The 19,801-nt window shown below is 37.5% G+C and overlaps 2 protein-coding genes and 2 long non-coding RNA genes across 8 annotated transcripts; 3 read left to right on the top strand and 1 right to left on the bottom strand.

The window, feature by feature from the left end:
- Positions 1 to 1,232: 1,232 nt before the first annotated feature.
- On the top strand, positions 1,233 to 5,070 carry LOC127858196 (uncharacterized). Of its 4 annotated transcripts, XM_052395166.1 has the most exons (8): positions 1,233 to 1,880; positions 2,063 to 2,430; positions 2,609 to 2,773; positions 2,965 to 3,141; positions 3,286 to 3,552; positions 3,762 to 3,831; positions 3,951 to 4,301; positions 4,502 to 5,070. In XM_052395166.1, exons 1-8 carry the CDS (start codon positions 1,778 to 1,780, stop codon positions 4,801 to 4,803), a joined length of 1,803 nt encoding a protein of 600 aa, XP_052251126.1. In that variant the 5' UTR covers positions 1,233 to 1,777; the 3' UTR covers positions 4,804 to 5,070. The 4 variants fall into 4 exon arrangements, with proteins under 4 accessions (XP_052251126.1, XP_052251128.1, XP_052251127.1 ...); XM_052395168.1 differs by lacking the exon at positions 2,609 to 2,773 and having other exon boundaries at positions 2,971 to 3,141; XM_052395167.1 differs by lacking the exon at positions 2,609 to 2,773.
- On the bottom strand, positions 3,684 to 4,640 carry LOC127858197 (uncharacterized). Its single transcript, XR_008038807.1, has 2 exons — positions 4,500 to 4,640; positions 3,684 to 4,305 (listed from the first exon to the last, which is right to left on the bottom strand). It is a non-coding gene; the product is annotated as an uncharacterized LOC127858197 (long non-coding RNA).
- Positions 5,071 to 6,614: 1,544 nt separating the features above from the next.
- LOC127857365 (uncharacterized) lies at positions 6,615 to 8,687 on the top strand. The gene is made up of 3 exons (XM_052393764.1): positions 6,615 to 6,629; positions 6,955 to 8,301; positions 8,637 to 8,687. The coding sequence occupies exons 1-3, from the start codon at positions 6,615 to 6,617 to the stop codon at positions 8,685 to 8,687; spliced, it is 1,413 nt and encodes a 470-aa protein (XP_052249724.1).
- Positions 8,688 to 9,499: 812 nt separating this feature from the next.
- Positions 9,500 to 18,859, top strand: LOC127859082 (uncharacterized). 2 transcript variants are annotated; one of them, XR_008039275.1, is made up of 10 exons: positions 9,500 to 9,988; positions 10,470 to 10,570; positions 11,078 to 11,239; positions 12,880 to 12,964; positions 13,446 to 13,546; positions 14,054 to 14,215; positions 15,856 to 15,940; positions 16,422 to 16,522; positions 17,029 to 17,190; positions 18,831 to 18,859. It is a non-coding gene; the product is annotated as an uncharacterized LOC127859082 (long non-coding RNA). The 2 variants fall into 2 exon arrangements; XR_008039274.1 differs by lacking the exon at positions 18,831 to 18,859 and having other exon boundaries at positions 17,029 to 17,622.
- The last annotated feature ends 942 nt before the right edge of the window (positions 18,860 to 19,801 follow it).

Raw genomic sequence — 19,801 nt, 5'->3', positions numbered from 1 at the left:
TTAAATGTTGTTGTTAATTGGTCTAATTATTTGAGGAATGTGTCACTTCTGAAGAAGGACCCATTTCGTTTGGGATGTTTACTAAAAAAACATGACATTTCACACCTGGCATAGGTGAGGAATGTAGAGCTGTTGACCACCAGACAGTGTCATTAGTCTTCATTAGAGATACTGTAACCATTGCATAAGGTTCATTTCATTTTAGCTTTATCATTTTATTTTTGCTATTGGAAATAAAACAATGTATGAATGTGAACAAAATTTCAATTCTTATTCATATTGAGAATTTTTATTTTATTTTGTACATGTACATTTAAAATTCAAATTTTTGGTTCTTTACAATTGAAACAAAATTAGAAATAACTACTTCTGTGAACAATTTCGACTTATAATTCTATTTTTTAATTTGCTACAGTTTAGATTCAAATATAGATTCAAATTTTTGGTTCTTAACATTACATTGTGAATTTAACATATTTTACTGTTTTTAAAACAAATTCAAGGCAACAGATAATTTAATTATGCAAGATTTTTCTAGTTTCTACAGTGGATCAGGATATCTTATATATTTATACTTAGTAAGAACTGAGTTACTAAGTTACTCAGCTTTATTTAACTTTTTTCCACATTTTTAAAACTTTTCTGATAGCAAGAAATAAATGATTCAGTACAATGAATTGCAATGTTATAGTAGACAATATTTGTTTAACTCAAATTGACTCAATCAACACTTGTATTTTGCACAGGTAATTAATGCCCATTCATACTGCTATGAATGAATGGACAACACCTACACAATATATAGGTGGTACATAAAGTCGGGTTATGGATGTTTCGGTAAATGACCAGTTCGGTAAATTGATTTATAGAGTAAAAGTCGTGGATGTTTCGGTAAATTGATTTTATATAGGAGGTATACCTACAACGAGGTGTTAATGACACCTATTATCGGCTTACAATAACATTAGGGGCATTTATTTGCAAACTGTGGATTAATTTTGATGTACATTAATTGAGTTGTTTGGTACTAATTAAATTATCTGTTTAAATGTACGATGTTTGCAAAGTGTTATTATTAATTATCCAGGCTTGCAACCTATTAAATTTCTAATCGATGGAGGTAAATTATATATTAAGGTCATGATCGTTTTGTATTTTATATATGTTTTTAAACATTTAGTTGATAAATACCTTAATTAAAGCAGTTAAAAAAATATAATAATGTGGCTCTTACAAGAGGTGGCCTCCACGTGGCAAGAGCTGGGCAACATATTCATTATGTTGGCAAACTACCTCATGTTTATGTAATGGTTAATTTTCGGTGGTTTAAAATAATAAGATCAAATATGTTTGTTTCGTATGTAAATAAATTTCTCGCTTTTTTTTCCTACAAACAGTTCTGCACATAAGGTATTATTCTTAAAATAATCTAGATATTTATGTTTAGATCGTGAACATGCTTTAACACTGGTGGCCGAGTTTTTACATACACGACCAGTAACTTTCAAACTGTGAAATAAACAAACGTTTTCCTTCTTTAATCATGTTTACCAAAAAATACTGGTGGTGACATCAAAGGATGTTTATTTGTGGTAAAAATAACATTATTATGTAATTAGGTAATTATAAAATTATCATGGTCATTGTCAAATAAGAAATCAATGAGAGGATGAAGAGAAAATTTTCGCGGGTTATCGAGTAATTATGGTAAGTGTTGTTGCTCAAATGTTAAAGTATGTATATAGGCAGATGATTTCTTTTACTGTATCATACAATCATGGCTGAACATCCATGTATTTACTGCAATATTGAGGTCACTTCTCGTGCGCACGCTATTGCATGTGATTCATGTGGAAGATGGAGTCACCGTAGACACACCGGTAAGTCTTAGTAATTTCTTAGTGATAATATAGATACATTAAAATTGTGAATTGTGTTGTCGCCTGTAATGTCGTGATTTAAAACTGATCATAAGTAATGCCTTAATTAACGTAAATTAACAGATAATGGTTGTAAATATAAAAATCATATTATGTTATAACTTTGCTTTATTTATTTTTAGAAATTACCCATCAGCAGTACATGCAACTGCGCAGTGGTGAGGTACAGATAGAGTGGTTCTGTAATGGTTGCAGGAACGTCGACGAACCACCACCACCACTTGAAATCCCGGTATCGCCACTCAGAAATCTTGCACAAGAAGATCTAAGACATGGGGGTAACACTACCATACCAGATGTGTCATTCGACCTAGCCCAAGAGTACGAACGACCAACACCAGTGGTAGACACGTCTTTACCTGATGACCTTGAGCTGAACGACGAAATCCCCGCCGACGACGCCGTAATTACGTATGAGATTGTGGAGTCCGGGACTAAGCGAGGTGCGGCGAAACTGATCAGTTCGGATGGATATTCTTACACGAAGGGGGTATGTATTTTACGTTTCATTAAAATGAATTACATACATTGATAATACATAAGATGTCTGATAAATGCAGCTCACATGAACGTGTTTATAATAATATAAAATTCTGCATGATAATTCGTTACACGCATGTTGAATTCACTGAAATAAATATTACACATGATTTGTTTTATCATTTTAGGTAACGTCCGGAGAGAGACAATTCTGGCGATGCTCGGTGCGAAACAAGACAGTAAAATGTCCGGCATCCGTGAAACAGTACCGCGACATGTTCACATCGGGTGTAGCAGGACACGTTCATCCACAAGATCCTGGTGCTACAAAAAAGATGAAAATAGCTAAGAAGGTACGATTGTTTGGCTATTTTATTATTGAAGTGTAATTTATTTTGCAAAATCTAACTTATAATCTTATCTAGCTTATAATATGGATATTGTCTTATAACTTATTTTATTAAATCTATTTTACTTTGAAGTGTATTTTATTTTGAACAATATAATTTATAATTATAGATAACTTACGTTATATTTGTTTCAGGTGAAGGAACTGGCGCGAGAACGTGTCTTTGAGCCAGCCGCCGTAATCGTGGAACGTGTCATGAAGGATATGGTGGCACCAAACGATGTCAGCCTACCCAAACCAGCAAATCTAGTTCGTGTTGTCAACCACCACAGACGTCTCCGTCCCGATGATCCTAAAGACTTAGCGTTTGAGGTAAGTAGGCGTCCGGTTATATCAACATTACTGTATTGCGCTACCTCTCCTTACATATCATTTAATAGTTAAATTATTTAATTATTAAACTTTTGTTGCAATAATAATGTAATAGAACCCAAAATATTTATTTTTTTATTTCAGCTTGACAGAAACTTCATCGGAGAAGACTTCATAGTGGACGACCTTGTTCTGGACGGTGCTCGACACATCGTCTTCGGAACGCAGCGCCAGCTGGATCTACTACGACAGGCAAAGATGTGGTATATGGATGGCACCTTCAAGGTGGTAAAGCAGCCGTTTTACCAGCTACACTCTATCCACACATTTGTGAAGAAGGGGGAAGATGAGAAGCAGGTGCCACTGGCGTACGCTCTGATGTCGAGGCGAAGTAAAGATGATTACGTTCAGGTATTGTGTTATATTATAACCGAATGTATAACCGAATGTAGTAATATTATTTGTAATAATAATAATAAGAAGAATTATAATATCATGATGATGATGATGATGATTATTATTATTATACAACAACAACAACAATTCGCAAAAATTTAATGTAGTAATGTTTGTTAATAATATAAATTAAACTAAATAATATTTACGTTCTTATTTTTCAGGTTTTCAGGAGTCTACGTCGCAGACTGGGGGATCTCTCTGTAGAGTGGATTATGTTAGACTTTGAAGCTGGTAAGTCATAAAAAGGTTATGAAAACGACTAAATTGATTTGAGTAATTTACTTTTGTAGCAATAACATAAATAATACATGTTTGATTACTATTAATTTCTATGTATTTTCTATTTTCAGCAACTTGGCAGGCGATAAGAGAGGTTTTTCCTGATGCCGTGATACGGGGATGCGTCTTCCACTTTACACAGCGGATATACAGGAAGATCACCACAGAGGGACTGAGTACCGCGTATCAGCAACATGGTGACAAGTTCGAGTTCTTCAGGAAAATTATGTCCCTTCCTTATCTACCAGTTGAACAGATTGAACCGGCATTCAACAGGCTGATGGAGGTAGCTGAAGGAGTCGGGGGTCCCGTACTGCGGGTATGCGAGTACATTTCCCGTACATGGATCCACGGCAGTGTATGGCGACCCCTCAATTGGTGCGTGTTTAGAGAGGAGGTGCGAACGAACAACGACTTGGAAGGTAACTATAATACAATTAGCATTATTAATTTATAAGTATGAAACAATTCACATTGTATATTTTTCGTATATTAATCTTATACTTTCATATCATACTATAACGGTAATAAGCATTTGTTTCATAATAATGTTATTAAAAACTGATAAAAAAATGACATAATCTTGTTATTAAGTACAAACATGTTTTTATTATAATTACAGGATGGCATAGACGCATCAACGCACGAGCGTGTTCAGCCAACCTCGGGCTTTACAAGTTGGCCAACCTTCTCAGAGAGGAATCTGAGACTGTTGATCTTCATATACGGCTGGTGAGCCAGCACCTTCTCACGAAGATCAGGCGGAAGAAGTATGTTACGATACACGGCAGACTGCATCAAGCATGGGATGACTACGAAGAAGAGAAGCTGACAACAACTGAACTTCTGAGGATCATCAGCCACATCAATGCCCTCGGACCATCCACAGCGGTCCACCACATGCTCGACGACGACGAGGCTTGAAAGATGAACGACTGATATGGTTGAAATGTAACATTAAATTGAACAGTGTCGTACATGTATCTAATTTGTATTAGAAAATCTGAATGATAAAAATGTGTGATAAAAATGTAAAAATATTGTAGTGCGTCAAAAATGTATCTAATTAATATGTGCTTACTCCCTCATTTTTTTTAAATGACATGAAATATTCAAATATATATATATAGTATCCAAGGTTTAGTTGTTGCTTATTTATATTATATGGTAAATAAAACGGATTACAAAGTAGATCAGTTATTATTTATTTATTGAACCGATTTGTTAGGGCAAAAAATGATATCAGTTATTTTGGCCGTAAAACCCATTGTTCCAGTACAGTAGTCAGGTGCCAGTGTATTAATTTGATAAGATAATGATCATCACGGCAGCTTGCTATTACACAGTGTATTCATTCGGCTGGCGTTGTGTTATATGTCAATTTTATCAGTTTTCAAGTATGTGTATCTCTTCGCTTAACTCAACGTTCAATGACACGCGCACTTAACATAATTATAAAACATAACGCGTATCATTATATTACTTTTTATTAATTACGTACACGTTTTAAATTTTATATATTGTTTTTTTGTGTGTTTTTCGCAACCAGAAAGAAATAATAAAACATATAAATAAATATAAAATTCAACATGAAACCTTTATTCTTTAATCATAAAAAACTTTTTAAAATAGCATTAAACGTAATTGCAGAGCTTACATTTATTCCGCCATAAATCATTATTTCTTATTTTTACTATTATGTTATAATTTTGTTAATTAAATAAAAGCACCAATTTAAAAACCAAACAACAGTATTGCGTTATTTAAATCGTAAAATTAACTAAATTCTTTACCTTAGGCATGGCATTAATTACTCAACTCAAAAGTAATCCACAGTTTGCAAATAAATGCCCCCAATGTTATTGTAAGCCGATAATAGGTGTCATTAACACCTCGTTGTAGGTATACCTCCTATATAAAATCAATTTACCGAAACATCCACGACTTTTACTCTATAAATCAATTTACCGAACTGGTCATTTACCGAAACATCCAGCACCCCATAAAGTCTCAAAGTGGTACATAAAGGGACTGGTACATAAAGGGACTGGTACATAAGGGGTCACACCCATTTTATATTCATTCACCAATATATGTAGAAATGTATCCAAGAAAATGAGCTTTCTATGATTTATAGCTAGCTGAAATAATTCGCGTTCAGAATAAATCTGACAAGAGTCTGCCAAAGCAAAAATCATCAAAAGACTCTTAGGCGGCAATTTATATTGACTAGATTTATAGCGTGACATAAATATGTTATGACTCTGGTTGACTTTCGATACGGGGTTAGCTTCAGCGTACAGGTCTGTCAATACTATATAAACTGTACGCTGAAGCTAGAGCAGGCCAATCCCGATGGAAGGCTCATTGTAAGCTCGACTGCCCAACAGACAAAAAAACTCACCTTTTCTTCAGCAGCAAACCCACGAACTTCCAGTTTCGATCGCTTCGACTGTGCTGGGTGGTATCTGTGCCATACATTCTTTAAAGTCATGGAGTTTGAATAAGAATTCAAAGACTTTGTTCCGGCATGATGAAAACATTTGTTCAAATTGACGGACAAAATGGACGACGCTATGTTTATCCTGTCACAACCCGAATTCGACCACTTCCTGTTTTCGACCGGCCCCGGTAAATTATTCATGCATAAGTAAAATAAGCGAATTTCCGGACGTCGCGCGCAAGTTTTGTTTACAAGTGTCGGTGAAATGTCATCCAGGTTTAAATGACGTAAAATGGAGATCCGACAGGTAAAATTGTTTCACTTTAATATGAAATGCTGCATTTTACGTAGTTTTTACTAATCCCTAATTATCTTTAGCTTCTAGAACGGTTTCACTCGCTTTAAACTTGACCGATAATTTCTCTCTCGTAACGAAGGTGTTTTACATATTTCTCCAGGGCCACCTAAATTGTCGTTTGGTAGTAGTAGTATACTGCGCATAAAAAATTAGGTGTTTTGATAACCACTGAACCTTATCAGAAAACCATTTTATAACAACTAATTGGATTGTAATTGCTATATATTCATTCTATTGCACATATTAAAATAGAACATAATTGGTATATTTTCAGAAAACTAATCCTGTCCGTGGCCCCTACAGGTCATCCTATGACATTGATGACTTACAAAGGGCCTTTATGGCTGTAAAAGACAATCAAATGTCAATTAGAAAATCAGCATTGTACTTTAATGTCCCCAAAACAACACTTATTGACAGGTTGCATGGGATAATTAGTATTGACACTGTGAAACCAGGCCCTGACCCACTGTTTACTCTTGATCAGGAGTCTCTACTGGCAAGTCACATCCAAACTATGGGTGAAGTAGGCTTTGGGTACACCAGGCAAGAGACTATAAACCTTGCAAGTGATTATACCTTCACCTTAGGCCTGAGACCAAGAGAAAAACCTCTTACTGATCGTTGGTTGTACAAGTTTTTGGACCGGTGGCCAGAACTAATGGTGAAAAAACCAAGAAGCCTTGATATAGCCCATGCAAGATGTGCGACAAGAGATGCTGTGGATCGATATTTCAACAAATTGCATGAAATTCTTGTCAAGTATGATCTATTATCAAAACCCCATCGGTTGTACAATATTGATGAGAAGGGGCTCAGTCTAGAACATAAACCACCAAAAATTGTCTCATCAAAGCATGGCACAACTCCTGCCGTAACAGGTAGCAGAGGAAAAAATGTAACTGTCATTGGTTGTGTAAATGGGGTAGGTCAGCAAGTGCCTCCTTACTTTGTTTTTCCAGGTCAGAGAATGCAGCCAAGTCTGTTAGATGGTGTGACACCTGGTACAAATGGAACTGTTTCCCCAACAGGATGGTCTAATACAGAGGTGTTCTCTGGTTATTTGAAAGAGCACGTCTTGCAATACTTACCCCTACGATCAAAAAATGAACCAGTCCTGATACTTTATGATGGCCACAGTAGTCACATTTCACTGGACCTAATACAATGGGCTAAACAGGAAGATATTATCCTCTTTGTACTACCCCCTCATTGCAGCCACCTATTGCAACCCCTAGATGTCAGCTGCTTTGGACCCTTCGAGGTTGCTTGGAACGCAGCTCTACACAGCAATTTAAGAGCATCTGGGGGTCGTACACTATCACGATATGATGTTGCCAGTTTAGCTTGTAAAGTGTACAGCTCAACACTCACAGCTACCAACATTCAAGCTGCCTTCCGCAAGAGTGGTGTTTACCCATTGAACAAAAATGTGATATCTGATCACCAAGTGGCCCCATCAACCTGTTTCCACGTTACAGCTGCAGGTGATGCTTGTAGTAAAGGGTCTGAGCCGTTGGAGGATAATGAAAAGGCAGATCAGTTTTTACAGGAGCGTGGGGGCAAGATTTTGCAAAATGTGGACACAGCAAAAAAACAAAGAAACACACTTAGCAAAGTTGTAGGTGGACAAGCTATTACTGAAACTGAAGTCCTTAACAAAATTCAGACATATAAACATAATCAAAGTAACAAACGTTCAAAAGATGCAAATAAAGAAAATATCAATCCAAGACCAAGTGTATCTGGTTGTGCCAAAAAACCTAAGGTTATAAGAACAGTGACTGAAAGTGATACATGTAGTTCTGAGGAAGATATACCAGACTCTGAAAAATGCATTGTGTGCAAAAAGTTTAGCCCTGACCTAAGTAAGAGGCCATACATTGTTATTGTGAAATGGGGACAGTGTGACAAGTGTTCTGGCTGGGTCCACCTGTCTTTCTGCACAACTATCAGAGTTATCAGAAGGGGAGACATCTTCTTGTGCCCCAGTGCTCAACCAATTAACATGAATATAAAATTAAACAAGTACTGTAAATATGTTCAAAATATGTTCCAAAATAAAACAGTTTTTTGCAGTTTAAATTACTTTAGATTATATTTACTGTTGTTTAAAGCACTTTAAAATGATTTTATTTGTGTACTAACTTTTGTTGTGCAGTATACTTGGCAAAACTTGAATTATCTGAAAGTGGTCGAAAACAGGTTGGATGAAAATAAAAATGGCCGATTTTGGCATGATAAAAGAAGTGTGAAATTAAAAGATACAACAAACAGGTAAGTCTATAAAAAAATTTGTGTTCATACTTTGCTTTGCGTATCAAGTTCATTGTTATTCAAGTTAAACATGTATCTCTTCGTGGATGTAAGCGGTTTTCTAAATAAGTCTTAAGCGGTCGAAAACGGGTTGTAGGTTACATTACACTAAATCATTGTGTATCCCTCCGTGGTCCATTCGAAAGTAGTGCCTATTTCTAAAGAGTTCCTTTTCTCTTCTTGAATATAAGCCATTTAACAATGTGAGACATGTCTTTTGTGGTTATTTGTAATATCCTGTATGTGTCTGGAGTACTTTGATGCCTTGGATTGGAAGCTAACTTAAAAGATGAACTTTTGAGGGTGTGTTTTCTATTGTGTGGGGCTTTTGTCGAAATTAGGATTCCGAAACACGTTTTTCTACGGTGGGTTCATTCGACAGCGATTTACTTTCTTAGAAGTTGCGAGACGGTATGTTTTTGATTGCAATTATTGGAAGATGACAGATCCATCTTTAAAATGATACCAGGTTCGGAAAAATTGATACGTCGGAAAGGCAAGAAAAATGCTGTGAAAGTTGTCAGTTTTATAATGGGACCCTATGGGAATCGGAATTAGTGTAATATAACCTTTAAAAAGCACATTTACTGCAATGTCAAGGTCACATGGATTCGTCTGCAAGCGAGACAAGTAGAAAATGAATTTTAATGAATGTTTTGATGATTTGGGTGCTAAAATAGATGAGAGGTGTCAATATTTTGGTCCAAATGGATGTTTTAGGTGGTTTTGGACTGTTCCGGATGGGTGGGGGACCTGGTATGGACAAGTAAGGGTAACATTTCCAACAAATCTTAAATGTAAATATTATTATGTCCATAGATTGAAGTTTCAGGTGGAGAGCAAGATGAAAAATATGCAAAATTACATGCATGCAACCCATTTATGCCATTTTTCTCTTTGTTTGTAGGCCTGACCGTTTGTCCTTGAGCCGTAGATGGTCAACAATCCGCTAGCTGTCTTGCTCTGACTGGTGCACTGGACATGATTTCAATGTGAGTCATCATACTGATTGTTTAATTAACACATGAATTTCAGTTTGTTCGTTAAAGTACTAACTTCGCTGTGTATTTTTACAGTGGACGTAGTGGTGCGGTGCAGGTGGTAGACTAGGTATTTCCATATATACACTATGTTTACAGAATTGCGGCCAGTGGAGCAACATAGCTGATGAGTTAATAGCACTAGTTCTTCAGACAAATAACTTTATTTTCAACCTATAAAGCATATTTAGCTGTAGGTGGGGCCAATTAGCTGTAAGATCTGGCTTTTGTTCTGTTAAGCCCTTAGAGTAATGAATTTCAGAGTGAAGACCATAGCGCCTTTTCCTAGTCAAGTATCGGGCAGCTGTATGTCTTTTCAGAAATGCACATGTCTTTTCAAGCATGTCATTGTGTTTGCTTTTAATAAGATAGGCAATAAACTCATAACCTTTAGACAAATGAGCATCTGTAAATTCAGATTTCACTATTTCAGAGTCAGCCAGACCATGATTGAGCTTAAGGGTTGTGCTGCGGATGCAGCCTGTGCAGTTCCGGGAGAAAGTCACTGTCTCGGGCAATGCGGTCTGGTATCAGGTAAGCACTATTGAAAGCCTCACACTTTTGGGGGGTCTGAAGCCTTGTGCTGTCAATGCGATCTGGTTCAAGTACAATAAGAATGCATTCTCAAAGCAGTACTTCATCAGATATGATTATCTCAAACTTACAGTTCGCGGGCAGATATGACTTCGATTTGTTCTTGCTAGCAGAACCCCTACAGGCCAAACTATGCGTTAAGCACTATTTTCCACAGCAACCCTTGCAGACAGAAAAACAATACTTAAAATTACTTCTGGCATTTAATTTCTAATTTCCTGCATATCTCTTTTGTATGTTTGTTTGCCCTTTTTAACTCTGACATGCCATCTTGCTCACATTGATGGAGCATACCTGTTTTTGTTTAGAGCCAAGTCCCCGGCTGCTCGAGTTTGCCGTGTCAATGATGAGAAAGCCATGGCATGATGTCTCCTCTATGTGTTTCCTTATCTCAGTGTTGAACATAATTGCCAGTTTCAGGGGCCTAAACATTTTATGTTATTAAAGGTCTTGATGATCCTTGCCTGACTGCGGGTTTGTGTACTCTAATCCGACTCTGTGTCCTGAACAGAGGCCGCAGTGGTGCAGCGCTTGTGGACGATCCATCAACATCCTGAAAGGTCAACACTACACCAAGCTGGGAAAATTGATCCTGATAGTCATCCCCAGGTAGTGGAATGAATGTTCACTGAACTACAGAGGAATCACACCCAAATGACTTTCCTGCCACGACATTAGTGTGGCCACTCGCGTAGGAATTCCTTAGCAAACATGCTCTTTTGCATGGTGACTGTGGACATTTTTGCAAAACTTACGATTTCAACACTGGATTTTAAAGAGAATACTTAATAAAATGTCGCTAACAGGACTTATTTATATGAGAGAGACTATCTGGATGCGCATTAAGTGTCACTTTGTGTCGTAAGCTGTTGAAGGAGCGATTTGCGCCTTTTTAAGTGTTAATTTTGGGTAGCCGGCTTGTATCGGCTTGAAAGCTGAAAATTATGCCTCTCATCATAATAGCATTAATTTTTGTAATTGCAATGTGTATGTTTAGATTGTAAGTGAAGCTTTTAATAATAATTTTCTTAAAAAACATGATTTCATATGCTGTCAGTGAGTTTTTTATTGAAAAAAGTGCTTAAAATTTAAAAAAAAGTCTCCTATTTCATCAAGAAAAGTACACTGATTCACAATCAATACATTTATTTGGGCCTTTTGCTGATATATTGGTGAATTTCGCATGCAATGATACCAGTTTTTGCCATGAAAGTTACGCCTAACAATAATTGGAGACGCAAAATCAGCTGTCGTCACTTAGACTAAAAATCATGCATTCCGACTTGACTGCGGCCAATTTAGTCACCGCTTTAAATGGCCATTTTAAGGCCTTTACCCCCATCCGAATGCACTGAAATTGCATATTCATTGTGGAAATAGTTGAAATCTCATGTGGAGAAAGTTTGAAAAAGATAGGACAAAGTTGAGTTCCCTTAAAGGTTACATTACACTAAATCATTGTGTATCCCTCCGTGGTCCATTCGAAAGTAGTGCCTATTTCTAAAGAGTTCCTTTTCTCTTCTTGAATATAAGCCATTTAACAATGTGAGACATGTCTTTTGTGGTTATTTGTAATATCCTGTATGTGTCTGGAGTACTTTGATGCCTTGGATTGGAAGCTAACTTAAAAGATGAACTTTTGAGGGTGTGTTTTCTATTGTGTGGGGCTTTTGTCGAAATTAGGATTCCGAAACACGTTTTTCTACGGTGGGTTCATTCGACAGCGATTTACTTTCTTAGAAGTTGCGAGACGGTATGTTTTTGATTGCAATTATTGGAAGATGACAGATCCATCTTTAAAATGATACCAGGTTCGGAAAAATTGATACGTCGGAAAGGCAAGAAAAATGCTGTGAAAGTTGTCAGTTTTATAATGGGACCCTATGGGAATCGGAATTAGTGTAATATAACCTTTAAAAAGCACATTTACTGCAATGTCAAGGTCACATGGATTCGTCTGCAAGCGAGACAAGTAGAAAATGAATTTTAATGAATGTTTTGATGATTTGGGTGCTAAAATAGATGAGAGGTGTCAATATTTTGGTCCAAATGGATGTTTTAGGTGGTTTTGGACTGTTCCGGATGGGTGGGGGACCTGGTATGGACAAGTAAGGGTAACATTTCCAACAAATCTTAAATGTAAATATTATTATGTCCATAGATTGAAGTTTCAGGTGGAGAGCAAGATGAAAAATATGCAAAATTACATGCATGCAACCCATTTATGCCATTTTTCTCTTTGTTTGTAGGCCTGACCGTTTGTCCTTGAGCCGTAGATGGTCAACAATCCGCTAGCTGTCTTGCTCTGACTGGTGCACTGGACATGATTTCAATGTGAGTCATCATACTGATTGTTTAATTAACACATGAATTTCAGTTTGTTCGTTAAAGTACTAACTTCGCTGTGTATTTTTACAGTGGACGTAGTGGTGCGGTGCAGGTGGTAGACTAGGTATTTCCATATATACACTATGTTTACAGAATTGCGGCCAGTGGAGCAACATAGCTGATGAGTTAATAGCACTAGTTCTTCAGACAAATAACTTTATTTTCAACCTATAAAGCATATTTAGCTGTAGGTGGGGCCAATTAGCTGTAAGATCTGGCTTTTGTTCTGTTAAGCCCTTAGAGTAATGAATTTCAGAGTGAAGACCATAGCGCCTTTTCCTAGTCAAGTATCGGGCAGCTGTATGTCTTTTCAGAAATGCACATGTCTTTTCAAGCATGTCATTGTGTTTGCTTTTAATAAGATAGGCAATAAACTCATAACCTTTAGACAAATGAGCATCTGTAAATTCAGATTTCACTATTTCAGAGTCAGCCAGACCATGATTGAGCTTAAGGGTTGTGCTGCGGATGCAGCCTGTGCAGTTCCGGGAGAAAGTCACTGTCTCGGGCAATGCGGTCTGGTATCAGGTAAGCACTATTGAAAGCCTCACACTTTTGGGGGGTCTGAAGCCTTGTGCTGTCAATGCGATCTGGTTCAAGTACAATAAGAATGCATTCTCAAAGCAGTACTTCATCAGATATGATTATCTCAAACTTACAGTTCGCGGGCAGATATGACTTCGATTTGTTCTTGCTAGCAGAACCCCTACAGGCCAAACTATGCGTTAAGCACTATTTTCCACAGCAACCCTTGCAGACAGAAAAACAATACTTAAAATTACTTCTGGCATTTAATTTCTAATTTCCTGCATATCTCTTTTGTATGTTTGTTTGCCCTTTTTAACTCTGACATGCCATCTTGCTCACATTGATGGAGCATACCTGTTTTTGTTTAGAGCCAAGTCCCCGGCTGCTCGAGTTTGCCGTGTCAATGATGAGAAAGCCATGGCATGATGTCTCCTCTATGTGTTTCCTTATCTCAGTGTTGAACATAATTGCCAGTTTCAGGGGCCTAAACATTTTATGTTATTAAAGGTCTTGATGATCCTTGCCTGACTGCGGGTTTGTGTACTCTAATCCGACTCTGTGTCCTGAACAGAGGCCGCAGTGGTGCAGCGCTTGTGGACGATCCATCAACATCCTGAAAGGTCAACACTACACCAAGCTGGGAAAATTGATCCTGATAGTCATCCCCAGGTAGTGGAATGAATGTTCACTGAACTACAGAGGAATCACACCCAAATGACTTTCCTGCCACGACATTAGTGTGGCCACTCGCGTAGGAATTCCTTAGCAAACATGCTCTTTTGCATGGTGACTGTGGACATTTTTGCAAAACTTACGATTTCAACACTGGATTTTAAAGAGAATACTTAATAAAATGTCGCTAACAGGACTTATTTATATGAGAGAGACTATCTGGATGCGCATTAAGTGTCACTTTGTGTCGTAAGCTGTTGAAGGAGCGATTTGCGCCTTTTTAAGTGTTAATTTTGGGTAGCCGGCTTGTATCGGCTTGAAAGCTGAAAATTATGCCTCTCATCATAATAGCATTAATTTTTGTAATTGCAATGTGTATGTTTAGATTGTAAGTGAAGCTTTTAATAATAATTTTCTTAAAAAACATGATTTCATATGCTGTCAGTGAGTTTTTTATTGAAAAAAGTGCTTAAAATTTAAAAAAAAGTCTCCTATTTCATCAAGAAAAGTACACTGATTCACAATCAATACATTTATTTGGGCCTTTTGCTGATATATTGGTGAATTTCGCATGCAATGATACCAGTTTTTGCCATGAAAGTTACGCCTAACAATAATTGGAGACGCAAAATCAGCTGTCGTCACTTAGACTAAAAATCATGCATTCCGACTTGACTGCGGCCAATTTAGTCACCGCTTTAAATGGCCATTTTAAGGCCTTTACCCCCATCCGAATGCACTGAAATTGCATATTCATTGTGGAAATAGTTGAAATCTCATGTGGAGAAAGTTTGAAAAAGATAGGACAAAGTTGAGTTCCCTTAAAGGTTACATTACACTAAATCATTGTGTATCCCTCCGTGGTCCATTCGAAAGTAGTGCCTATTTCTAAAGAGTTCCTTTTCTCTTCTTGAATATAAGCCATTTAACAATGTGAGACATGTCTTTTGTGGTTATTTGTAATATCCTGTATGTGTCTGGAGTACTTTGATGCCTTGGATTGGAAGCTAACTTAAAAGATGAACTTTTGAGGGTGTGTTTTCTATTGTGTGGGGCTTTTGTCGAAATTAGGATTCCGAAACACGTTTTTCTACGGTGGGTTCATTCGACAGCGATTTACTTTCTTAGAAGTTGCGAGACGGTATGTTTTTGATTGCAATTATTGGAAGATGACAGATCCATCTTTAAAATGATACCAGGTTCGGAAAAATTGATACGTCGGAAAGGCAAGAAAAATGCTGTGAAAGTTGTCAGTTTTATAATGGGACCCTATGGGAATCGGAATTAGTGTAATATAACCTTTAAAAAGCACATTTACTGCAATGTCAAGGTCACATGGATTCGTCTGCAAGCGAGACAAGTAGAAAATGAATTTTAATGAATGTTTTGATGATTTGGGTGCTAAAATAGATGAGAGGTGTCAATATTTTGGTCCAAATGGATGTTTTAGGTGGTTTTGGACTGTTCCGGATGGGTGGGGGACCTGGTATGGACAAGTAAGGGTAACATTTCCAACAAATCTTAAATGTAAATATTATTATGTCCATAGATTGAAGTTTCAGGTGGAGAGCAAGATGAAAAATATGCAAAATTACATGCATGCAACCCATTTATGCCATTTTTCTCTTTGTTTGTAGGCCTGACCGTTTGTCCTTGAGCCGTAGATGGTCAACAATCCGCTAGCTGTCTTGCTCTGACTGGTGCACTGGACATGATTTCAATGTGAGTCATCATACTGATTGTTTAATTAACACATGAATTTCAGTTTGTTCGTTAAAGTACTAACTTCGCTGTGTATTTTTACAGTGGACGTAGTGGTGCGGTGCAGGTGGTAGACTAGGTATTTCCATATATACACTATGTTTACAGAATTGCGGCCAGTGGAGCAACATAGCTGATGAGTTAATAGCACTAGTTCTTCAGACAAATAACTTTATTTTCAACCTATAAAGCATATTTAGCTGTAGGTGGGGCCAATTAGCTGTAAGATCTGGCTTTTGTTCTGTTAAGCCCTTAGAGTAATGAATTTCAGAGTGAAGACCATAGCGCCTTTTCCTAGTCAAGTATCGGGCAGCTGTATGTCTTTTCAGAAATGCACATGTCTTTTCAAGCATGTCATTGTGTTTGCTTTTAATAAGATAGGCAATAAACTCATAACCTTTAGACAAATGAGCATCTGTAAATTCAGATTTCACTATTTCAGAGTCAGCCAGACCATGATTGAGCTTAAGGGTTGTGCTGCGGATGCAGCCTGTGCAGTTCCGGGAGAAAGTCACTGTCTCGGGCAATGCGGTCTGGTATCAGGTAAGCACTATTGAAAGCCTCACACTTTTGGGGGGTCTGAAGCCTTGTGCTGTCAATGCGATCTGGTTCAAGTACAATAAGAATGCATTCTCAAAGCAGTACTTCATCAGATATGATTATCTCAAACTTACAGTTCGCGGGCAGATATGACTTCGATTTGTTCTTGCTAGCAGAACCCCTACAGGCCAAACTATGCGTTAAGCACTATTTTCCACAGCAACCCTTGCAGACAGAAAAACAATACTTAAAATTACTTCTGGCATTTAATTTCTAATTTCCTGCATATCTCTTTGTATGTTTGTTTGCCCTTTTTAACTCTGACATGCCATCTTGCTCACATTGATGGAGCATACCTGTTTTTGTTTAGAGCCAAGTCCCCGGCTGCTCGAGTTTGCCGTGTCAATGATGAGAAAGCCATGGCATGATGTCTCCTCTATGTGTTTCCTTATCTCAGTGTTGAACATAATTGCCAGTTTCAGGGGCCTAAACATTTTATGTTATTAAAGGTCTTGATGATCCTTGCCTGACTGCGGGTTTGTGTACTCTAATCCGACTCTGTGTCCTGAACAGAGGCCGCAGTGGTGCAGCGCTTGTGGACGATCCATCAACATCCTGAAAGGTCAACACTACACCAAGCTGGGAAAATTGATCCTGATAGTCATCCCCAGGTAGTGGAATGAATGTTCACTGAACTACAGAGGAATCACACCCAAATGACTTTCCTGCCACGACATTAGTGTGGCCACTCGCGTAGGAATTCCTTAGCAAACATGCTCTTTTGCATGGTGACTGTGGACATTTTTGCAAAACTTACGATTTCAACACTGGATTTTAAAGAGAATACTTAATAAAATGTCGCTAACAGGACTTATTTATATGAGAGAGACTATCTGGATGCGCATTAAGTGTCACTTTGTGTCGTAAGCTGTTGAAGGAGCGATTTGCGCCTTTTTAAGTGTTAATTTTGGGTAGCCGGCTTGTATCGGCTTGAAAGCTGAAAATTATGCCTCTCATCATAATAGCATTAATTTTTGTAATTGCAATGTGTATGTTTAGATTGTAAGTGAAGCTTTTAATAATAATTTTCTTAAAAAACATGATTTCATATGCTGTCAGTGAGTTTTTTATTGAAAAAAGTGCTTAAAATTTAAAAAAAAGTCTCCTATTTCATCAAGAAAAGTACACTGATTCACAATCAATACATTTATTTGGGCCTTTTGCTGATATATTGGTGAATTTCGCATGCAATGATACCAGTTTTTGCCATGAAAGTTACGCCTAACAATAATTGGAGACGCAAAATCAGCTGTCGTCACTTAGACTAAAAATCATGCATTCCGACTTGACTGCGGCCAATTTAGTCACCGCTTTAAATGGCCATTTTAAGGCCTTTACCCCCATCCGAATGCACTGAAATTGCATATTCATTGTGGAAATAGTTGAAATCTCATGTGGAGAAAGTTTGAAAAAGATAGGACAAAGTTGAGTTCCCTTAAAGGTTACATTACACTAAATCATTGTGTATCCCTCCGTGGTCCATTCGAAAGTAGTGCCTATTTCTAAAGAGTTCCTTTTCTCTTCTTGAATATAAGCCATTTAACAATGTGAGACATGTCTTTTGTGGTTATTTGTAATATCCTGTATGTGTCTGGAGTACTTTGATGCCTTGGATTGGAAGCTAACTTAAAAGATGAACTTTTGAGGGTGTGTTTTCTATTGTGTGGGGCTTTTGTCGAAATTAGGATTCCGAAACACGTTTTTCTACGGTGGGTTCATTCGACAGCGATTTACTTTCTTAGAAGTTGCGAGACGGTATGTTTTTGATTGCAATTATTGGAAGATGACAGATCCATCTTTAAAATGATACCAGGTTCGGAAAAATTGATACGTCGGAAAGGCAAGAAAAATGCTGTGAAAGTTGTCAGTTTTATAATGGGACCCTATGGGAATCGGAATTAGTGTAATATAACCTTTAAAAAGCACATTTACTGCAATGTCAAGGTCACATGGATTCGTCTGCAAGCGAGACAAGTAGAAAATGAATTTTAATGAATGTTTTGATGATTTGGGTGCTAAAATAGATGAGAGGTGTCAATATTTTGGTCCAAATGGATGTTTTAGGTGGTTTTGGACTGTTTCCGGATGGGTGGGGGACCTGGTATGGACAAGTAAGGGTAACATTTCCAACAATCTTAAATGTAAATATTATTATGTCCATAGATTGAAGTTTCAGGTGGAGAGGCAAGATGAAAAATATGCAAAATTACATGCATGCAACCCATTTATGCCATTTTTCTCTTTGTTGTAGGCCTGACCGTTTGTCCTTGAGCCGTAGTGGTCAACAATCCGCTAGCTGTCTTGCTCGACTGGTGCACTGGACATGATTCAATGTGAGTCATCATACTGATTGTTTAATTAACACATGAATTTCAGTTTGTCGTTAAAGTACTAACTTAGCTGTGTATTTTTACAGTGGACGTAGTGGTGCGGTGCAGGTGGTAGACTAGGGATTTCCATATAACACTATGTTTACAGAATTGCGGCAGTGGAGCAACCTAGCTGATGAGTTAGTTAATAGCACTAGTTCTTCAGACAAATAACTTTATTTTCAACCTATAAAGCATATTTAGCTGTGTAGGTGGGCCAATTAGCTGTAAGATCTGGCTTTTGTTCTGTTAAAGCCCTTAGAGTAATGAATTTCAGAGTGAAGACCATAGCGCCTTTTCCTAGTCAAAGTATCGGGCAGCTGTATGTCTTTTCAGAAATGCACAGGTCTTTTCAAGCATTGTCAGGTTTGCTTTTAATAAGATAGCAATAAATCATAACCTTTAGACAAATGAGCATCTGTAAATCAGATTTCACTATTTCAGAGTCAGCCAGACATGATTGAGCTTAAGGTTGTGCTGCGGATGCAGCCTGGCAGTTCCGAGGAGAAAGTCACTGTCTCGGGCAATGCGGGTCTGGTATCAGGTAAGCACTATTGAAAGCCTCACACTTTTGGGGGGTCTGAAGCTTGTGTGTCAATGCGATCTGGTTCAAGTACAAAAGAATGCATTCTCAAAGCAGTACTTCATCAGATATGATTATCTCAAACTTACAGTTCGCGGGCAGATATGACTTCGATTTGTTCTTGCTAGCAGAACCCCTACAGGCCAAACTATGCGTTAAGCACTATTTTCCACAGCAACCTTGGCAGACAGAAAAACAATACTTAAAATTACTTCTGGCATTTAATTTCTAATTTCCTACATATCTCTTTGTATGTTTGTTGCCTTTTTA

Source organism: Dreissena polymorpha, chromosome 14 (genome assembly GCF_020536995.1).
Source record: "Dreissena polymorpha isolate Duluth1 chromosome 14, UMN_Dpol_1.0, whole genome shotgun sequence".
In the NCBI taxonomy this organism is placed as follows: domain Eukaryota; kingdom Metazoa; phylum Mollusca; class Bivalvia; order Myida; family Dreissenidae; genus Dreissena; species Dreissena polymorpha.
The sequence above is the reverse complement of the archived record's forward strand: the minus strand, read 5'-3'. Positions and strand labels throughout refer to the sequence as shown.

Excerpts from the sequence above, each read along its gene's own strand:
- LOC127857365 (XM_052393764.1), top strand. Across the intron at positions 8,302-8,636 it reads GAAACACACTTAGCAAAGTT|AGTTATCAGAAGGGGAGACA; the intron begins GTAGGTGGACAA and ends CACAACTATCAG.
- LOC127858196 (XM_052395166.1), top strand. The coding sequence starts at position 1,778 with ATGGCTGAACATCCATGTATTTACTGCAATATTGAGGTCACTTCTCGT. Across the intron at positions 2,431-2,608 it reads GATATTCTTACACGAAGGGG|GTAACGTCCGGAGAGAGACA; the intron begins GTATGTATTTTA and ends TTATCATTTTAG. Across the intron at positions 2,774-2,964 it reads AGATGAAAATAGCTAAGAAG|GTGAAGGAACTGGCGCGAGA; the intron begins GTACGATTGTTT and ends TATTTGTTTCAG.